Source organism: Betta splendens, chromosome 17, assembly GCF_900634795.4.
Source record: "Betta splendens chromosome 17, fBetSpl5.4, whole genome shotgun sequence".
In the NCBI taxonomy this organism is placed as follows: Eukaryota; Metazoa; Chordata; class Actinopteri; order Anabantiformes; family Osphronemidae; genus Betta; species Betta splendens.
This window is the reverse complement of record NC_040897.2, coordinates 16124583-16132881: the sequence shown is the minus strand read 5'-3', so window position 1 is coordinate 16132881 and position 8299 is coordinate 16124583. Positions and strand designations below refer to the sequence as shown.

The window sequence follows — 8299 nt, the reverse complement described above, 5'->3', positions numbered from 1 at the left end:
TGAGTGCTTTTGATAATTTACATTTAAGGTACCAAGAATTTTGATGTAAAAGTAAAACAAATGACTATTGCACTCATTTTTAATTTGTGATATTTTTGTTCAATTTAAAACAACTGCGATAAGAGATCACTTCAAAGAAAATGTTTGTTTAACCTTTGTCTCTTAACTTTTTAAATAACATGAGAACTAATAGCAAGATTTAAAATGTTCAATTTCTTTAAGTCTAGATAAAGCGATGGATCATGAAGCCAGTAGAACGATGGAGGTGGCAGCACTGGGCCGACCCTTCAGCCTTGGAATGTTGTACGACTTGCGCCAAGATTCACTAGTGCCAGGTGAGAGATCACACTAATAGCAATCTAATGGCAGGAAGTTTTTCAGTAGAAATAAATGACATTATTATGAAACGCAGACAACTGTACATACTGTAATTAGCTCCTACAAGAAAGTTTGGACACCGTGAAAGACCACCACACCACAGAAGTTGTATGAAGTGACTTCTGTGCCAGACCTAAGCCCCCAAAAATAAAGGTGTGGCATCAGGAAGGGCATCCAGCGTAAAAAATTGCCAATTACAACCAATGCAAATCATTCTCTGTGGCAACCCATGATGGGAAAATGGGTGGAGGTGGTGACCAAGTACAAATACTCCTCAGCTGTGAACAAAAGGCTCAGAGCAGGATGTACTTCCTGAGGAACCTCAGGTCCTTAAACGTCTGCAGCACCATGCTGAGGATGTTCTACGGATGTTCTAGGACGTCTGTGGTGACCAGTATAGTGTTCTTTTTCTATCTTTGCTCTGTGTTTCACTATAGTAATCGTCTCGGCGTGACCACCCATGGAAGCTCCAATGTCTGTCAGAGACAGACAGGTCGAGCTGTGCTCGGGCTCCGCCCACCCCATATCTCACCCCATAGGTTTCTTTCTGTGAGGAACTATAAGCTCCCTCAGCATATCCAGGCAACCTGTTATCTGTTCAAAAGTTCATAGACAACCCGTTAAGGAGGGCGTCGCCGAACGCAGATTTCAGGCCATTGTCTAGATTGCTCTGGGTAAGACAATTATTATTTACGCTTTAGGACACAGTGACCGTGTTAAGACGAGCTGTCTTACTTACGTATCGTGCTAGCGTAGCTCAGGCTGCATTTCAGTTCGAGCCTATTCTACCTTTGTCTAGCTTAGCTTGTCAGACAGGAAAGTTTTTGGTGACTAGCTAACGAGGCGAGCTAGCTTCGAACCCAGTGTTTAGCTTGGACACAAACATGAAAAGACTGTCTTAACGCGCTAAGACGAGCTAGCTCCAAGACCAGTACTTGACGCGGCTTAAACCCCGCATCTATTAGTGGTCTTACAACTGACGCTTACTGTGTATCCCATAGTCTTCCATCTTTCCAACGATATCTATGGCATTGACCCTATCTAAGAGTGGCAGCGTCAGCAGAGAGGGCTCTCTGGCTAAACCCGCCAGGCCTAAGTGATGCACAGAAGGCAAAAATCATGGATGTCACATATGATCCATCCAAGGGTCTCTTTGGCCCAGCGTTGGAGAAAATGAGAAAAACCAGCACTCGAAGAAGGCGCAGCCTTTAATCCCTGTTTACCACTCAAACCCGTCCTGTGCCAGACAGACCAATGTCACAAACAGTGTTTGAGCGGAGGCGGCGGACGCACATGCACAGCTTCAGAGACTTGTAGGTGCAGATAAGACAGTTTAATATTTCTCAGGTCAAGTACAGTTGAGGGTTAAAACCAGGAAGGCAGGTTGGCAAAGGTACAGGACAGCAGGCGGGTAGACAGGTCAAACAGACAGGAGATCATACTGTACACAACAAGAGGTTCAGGCTACGGTACCAACAAGGAGAATCCAGGAGACAAGAGTGGTAACATGTAAGCAATGAACAGAATGCTGGAACGGAACAAAGTCAGCGATCTGGCAGAGAACTCATATAAGTGCTGGTGCTTAAATACAGAATTAAATGATTGAACGGATTGAAAACAGCTGGCAGATTACATGACTAGAAACATAAGTGGAAAACGGAATGACTAAAAAGAAACCGGAAATAACTTGAAATAAAACAGGAAATGTAACAATTCAATAAAACAATAAAAATAACAATAAAAACCCAGACTGTGACAACCAGACAGCAGCCCAACCAGCAGGCTAAGCCAGTAAACTCTAGGCAATGGGGTAAACATACATTTGCGACAGTGGCAGCAAGAGACCGGTCTTTCCACCCCAGCGAAGAAACAGCCCACTTGTTCTGTTCCGTCACCCCCCACTTCTCCTCCCCTGAAGCAGAGGAAGGTGATGAAGGACTGCACGGCTCGACCTGTCTGTCGTGGACAGGCGTAGTGTCATTGGAGCTTCCACGGTTGGTCACGTCAAGGCAATACCCATAGTGAAACACCTCACTCTGTTATCAAAGAACCAGGGTTTACGGTAAGTAACCCAGTGTTTTAGGCTGTGGTCTGTGGGGCAGCAGCATGGATGTAGCAGACAGTAACAGACTGGACAAATGATCAGGAGGGCTGGTTCTGTACTGGGGGTGGAGCTGGACCCTTTACATGCTGTAGCTGAGAGGAGGTTGCTGGTCCAACTCCTCTCTATAGACAATACCTCCACCCCCACACAGTGTGTGGCTGGACAGAGGAGCACCTTCAGCCACAGCTGATCAGTATTAGGTTTTCCACAGAACGCCACCGGAGAACCTTCCTACCGGTGCCATCAGCCTGTACAACTCCTCCTCCCTCTGTAAGGGTCCACTTGTATCTGTGTAGTATAGTACATATGTGGCATTCAGCCTTCGCGCCGCTAGGGGCGCTCCTGTGTTTTTTGTGTGGGTCACCACACGGTCGTAAGCTCGAAAGCTAAGCCAAAGTTACGTTACCTGTTTAAGAGAGGAGTCTTAAAGAAGTGGAGTTTTGGTTTCTTTTAATGTCCTGTCCTTTTTGTCATCTGAAGGTTTGTGGTTGTCATCTGTGTTTAGGTTGTTTGCCCGTTTGGAACGGAGCATAGTTTAGTTTTGACCTGTAGGATTGTGTAGTTGTCTTGAGTGATTGTCTTCTTTTTCATGTTTAGGTGGTTGCCTGTTAGGAACGGAGCCTTTTTAGTTTTTTTAATTAGTCTTAGTTTCCTGCAAAGTAGCGATTTTTAGTTCTCACGTTTTTGTTTAACCTTAGTGCTGCCCTGCAGTGAGTTTATGTTTGTATTTAATAAATCATTTTTATGTTAAACTTTATTTCCTGTGTTTGGGTTGCGCATTTGGGGTCTTCCCTGTTCCCTGTTCCCCTGCTACCTGGTCAGCGGATGCGGCCAGGTGAGCGTAAAGGTTCCATAGAGAACCAAGTGTTTTTAGTAAAGCGACAAGGTCGCAGCGTAGTGCCATGTGCACAAAGGCCGAAGTGCCTTTACAGTATATTGTATTTCCTCCAGGCTGTGAGAGCCATAGCTTCCCCACTTAGAGCGGCCGTTAACTCCATCCTCCACCTCCACTGCAGCTCCTCTCCTGGCCCCAATTCCCTGTCAAGCCCTGGCAGTTGTAAACCGTATGGGGGGAGTTTGTAACAACATACATATGTGTATATGTGTCTGCAGCAGTCTATAGGAGTTGTATGTGCATGCAAAGTAGCTTGATTGTCAAAGCAATTTTGCTCATTTTTTAAATCTTGAATTAAATCTTGAAAAAGCCAAAAGGATAAGAAAAAGTCTTCTAAGCTAAACTTTTTTCTTTTGTTCTTTTCCTCACTGTACTTTTGTCAGGAATGACTCTGTGGGACCGTGATGACCTGGAAAAAGATGCAAGAGAGAGACCAAACCCTGCCACTGAGTTTGAGATAGTTGCATCTGAATCAATAGAAGACAAATCTTCAGCACTGAATGTTGAAGCCTCACTAAAAGCTAGTTTCTTAGGAGGTCTGGTAGAGGTTGAAGGATCAGCTAAATACCTGAATGACCAAAAGACGTCCAAACATCAGGCCAGAGTGACACTGAAATACAAAACCACCACAAAGTTCCAGGAGCTGTCAATGAATCACCTGGGAAGAGGAAATGTGAAGCATCCATATGTGTTTGATAAAGGGATAGCGACTCACGTGGTCACAGGTATTCTTTACGGGGCACAGGCCTTCTTCGTCTTTGACCGTGAGGTGTCTAAAAAGGAAAGTCATCAAGACGTTCGGGGCAACTTGAAAGTGATGATCAATAAAATTCCCGGTTTAGCTGTAGGAGGTGAAGGTTCTCTGAAAATGGAAGAAAAGGACAAAGCAGACGTTGAAAAATTCTCCTGCAAGTTTCATGGTGACTTTTCCCTCGAGAGAAATCCTGTGACCTTTCAAGATGCAGTAGAAGTTTACCAAAGTCTGCCGAAGCTGCTTGGAGCCGATGGAGACAAGGCCGTACCCCTGAAGGTCTGGCTGCTGCCACTGGTGAGCTTGGACTCCTCTGCTGCCAAACTCGTACGCGAGATAAGTGTAAGATTGGTTCAGGAAGCACAAAGTGTCCTGGAGGACTTCAGTGAGCTGGAAATGAGGTGCAACGATGCTCTGAGGACTAAAACTGCTCTGCAGTTCCCTCAGATCAGCAAGAAGATCAAAGATTTTAAAAGAATGTGCTCTGAGTTCAGGATGGACTTTCAGCGTAAGTTGGCAAAGAAGCTTCCATCGATCCGAGGAGGAGGAGAAGAGGAGGCTGTGCTGGCAGAGATCCTTAAGAGGAGACAGTCATCTCCCTTCAACAGTGAACACCTGAACCAGTGGATGGACTGTAAGGAGAGAGAACTCTGCACCTTGAAGTCTTTTACCAACATGATGAAAAACACCAAGATCGTCTCATTACAAGGTCTCAGTGAGGAGATTCTGAGTGCAGAGCATGTGGTGTGTTTTGTGTTCACTTCACTGGGAGGTTCTGAACCGTACCTCTCAGCTTTGTCACATCACCTACGAGACCCTCAAAACCCAAATGCTTACGACATAGAGAAGGAACAGTGGTACCTTTCAAACGAAGCAGCCAATGACATGAGACACAAAGCCAAGCTGTTCAGAGACTTTGCAGAAGCCAACAAGGAGAAGCAGGAGGTGAAGTTCCTGACACTGGGTCAGACCAACGAGAAGCTCAAAGGCTCCAGCATCTACCTTTATGAGGACGGGTTCTCTGTCAGTGAGAGCTTTGAGCCTCCTTCAAAGCCTGAAGCTGTGACGGTCAGTGATGTGAACCACAGCAGCGTGACGCTGGAGGTTTCTCCTCCCAGATTCGGAGCAGACAGCGTGGCCTCCTACTCGGTGGAGTACCGTGTCCGTGGAGACGAGGCGTGGCAGCGAGAGGCGGCGCCAAAGCCTGGAGAGGTGACAGTGAGCGGTCTGAGGCTGGACACGGAGTATGAGTTCAGATGCAGAGCAGAGACCTCAGCGGGGGTCGGACCTCACAGTGACCTCAGTGGATCCGTTAGAACCCTACCCTGCTGTCCTCCAGGAAAACCCCGCCTTCAACCCAACTCCAGCGAGATCTCAGTCAGCTGGGAGCCGCCGGCCGAGCTCGGACCTGACGTCCACGTCTTGAGCTACGTGGTGGAGTTCACAAAAGCAGACAAGAAAGAAGAGCGGGTGTGGAAACAAGTGACGGCAGGATCGGGAAAATCTGTGATTTCAGGGCTTCAGTCAGAGACAGAATACGTCGTCAGGGTCCGATGTGACTGTGGCGCTTCTGGCAACAGCAAAGAAAGCGTCAGCGCTAGCGTTAGCACAACAAAGCGAGAATTTGCACGTCTTGCTGAACACCTCAAACACATTAGCAAGAAAATGAACTCTGAAGCTCCTTCCTGTTTCAAACTGTCCCTGGAAGAGGAAGATGTTGACATAGATGGATGCAGGATGTTTAACTTTGGCAAAGAAAGCATGAGGCAGAACCGGACCATAATGCTTCTAGGAGCAACTGGAGCAGGAAAGTCCACTCTGATTAATGGAATGATCAACTACATCGTTGGTGTGGAGTGGAAGGACGACTTCAGATTTAAACTAGTGGATGAGGGTCAATCAAAGTCCCAGGCTGAAAGTCAGACGTCTGAAGTCACTGTGTACAGACTCAACCATCAGGAGGGATTTCGAATCCCGTTCTCTGTGACGGTTGTGGACACTCCAGGGTTTGGAGACACCAGAGGAGTTGGAAGAGACAAAGAGATAACGGAACAAATCCGGAGGCTTTTCAGTTCAGCTGACGGCGTCAGTGAGATAGACGCTGTGTGTTTTGTCACTCAGGCTTCTCTGGCTCGACTGACAGCAACACAGAGATACGTGTTTGACTCCGTGCTCTCCATCTTTGGCAAAGATGTGGCCGAGAACATTGAAATGCTGGTGACTTTTGCAGACGGCAAACAGCCGCCAGTTCTCGAGGCGATAAATGTCTCAAGCGTTCCCTGTCCCAAAAATGACCTGGGGCTTCCAGTCCACTTCAAGTTCAACAACTCTGCCTTGTTTGCAGACAGCAGATGTTCTCATGCCTCAACCTGTGATGACGAATCTGGAGATGATGATGAGAACTTTGATGAAATGTTTTGGAACATGGGTTCCAGAAGTATGGAAAAGTTCTTCATAGCCTTGGGTAAAATGACAACCAAAAGCCTGCTGATGACCAAAGAGGTTCTCAGAGAACGGAAGCAGCTGGAAACGGCCATCGAAGGTTTGCAGCCACAGGTTAAAGCTGGATTAGCCAAACTTCAACAAATTAAATCAACCAAAGAAAAGATCAAAGAGCACGAAACAGTCATGGTTTCAAATAAAGACTTTGAAATCGAGGTAGACGTCATTCAGCCAGTGCAAACAATGCTCACAAACAAAGGAGTGTACATCACCAACTGCCAGAAATGTTCCGTGACGTGCCACTACCCATGTGGAATAGCTGCTGATAGTGAGAAGCGTGGCTGTGCATCCATGGACGGGGCAGGGATGTGCACTGTCTGCCCTGGTAAATGTGTGTGGAGTGTCCATTTCAACCAGACCTACAGCTGGGGGTATGTTAAAGTCAAAGAGAGGAAGACACTGCAGGAACTCAAAGAGAAGTACGAAAAAGCTACGAGGGAAAAGTTGACAGTTCAGCAGCTGATTGAGAGGCAGGAAGAAGAGATCGTGCAGCTTCAGGACCTGGTCTTTGCCCTGATGGACCAGTCGGCCAGCTGCATCACCCGCCTGCAGGAGATCGCCCTGAGGCCCAACCCTCTGACCACCCCAGAGTACATCGACCTGCTGATAGAGGGGGAACGGTCCGAGGCCAGAGAGGGCTACCAGGCCCGGATTCAGTCTCTGGAAGCCATGAAGGAGCGCGCAGTCATCATCTGCAAAGTCACCAGACGAGACACACTGACAAAAAGCGAGGAGCAGCTGTGCAAGGAAAGACAGGAGAGACAGGAAAAGAAAGGCTTTATGAATAAGGTTTTAACTTTCTTCGGCTTGTAGTGTGTTAGCTACAGCATGTTATGTGCATTTACCTATAAAAGTCTAATCTCAATAACTATTTTGTTTTCATAGCATTGTGGTGATTGACTGTGACTTAAATATGTCTTTGAATCCAGTAAATAGTTTCTTTTCTGTTGTTTGTGTTATTACAACACGTTGAAGAACTATTTAAAACTATTCATCTTTATTCTAGTCACTCATACATGACTTATCAAATGTTAATATAATTGAAAGCATTTCAATCTCTGAATTAACCTCTATATACTAATACTGTTTGACTGTGATTGCTATTTCAGAATTTATGTGCTAAATAAACATGTAAACCTAACCAGGCAGCCCTGTGAATTTTATTTTGTTGTGCATAATAAAATGTGACTTGAATCGAGTGTCAAGGCTTCATTTAGTGGAAACCTTTAGATGTACATATTAATGCTCTTTGTTCTAATGGTATGTATTCATTACAATACATGAATGATTCATTTTAAAGTTTTAGTGTAAATTCCAATAAAATATTCAATATACTCAAACTTTTAATAACTTCATCTACATCTATAATACACTTTTAGTGGTGTAGCTTTGCCTTTAAACAGCACAGTATGTAAGACTTGACTGAGTGTTGAGTACCTGTACGAAGGGTTTCACCAGGTTCACCTGGAATAATGGCCCCGAGTTTACAAATCAGTGTCTAAGGGAATAATAATAGGGGTTACGTTCGATTGTAGCTGGTAAATAAAACAATCTGTACGGTGGTCATTGATGCAAATCAGAGCATGAAAGCTGATGCATCTGTAGTTAGCGCGTTTTACCGACAGGTGGAGTCAAATGCATGGACATCTCCAACAACCGACTTTAAATT

General features: G+C 45.6%; 1 protein-coding gene across 1 annotated transcript; it reads left to right on the top strand.

The window, feature by feature from the left end:
• The first annotated feature begins 220 nt into the window (after positions 1 to 220).
• LOC114844147 (uncharacterized) lies at positions 221 to 7929 on the top strand. The gene is made up of 2 exons (XM_029131260.3): positions 221 to 335; positions 3761 to 7929. The coding sequence occupies exons 1-2, from the start codon at positions 236 to 238 to the stop codon at positions 7441 to 7443; spliced, it is 3783 nt and encodes a 1260-aa protein (XP_028987093.1). The 5' UTR covers positions 221 to 235; the 3' UTR covers positions 7444 to 7929.
• The last annotated feature ends 370 nt before the right edge of the window (positions 7930 to 8299 follow it).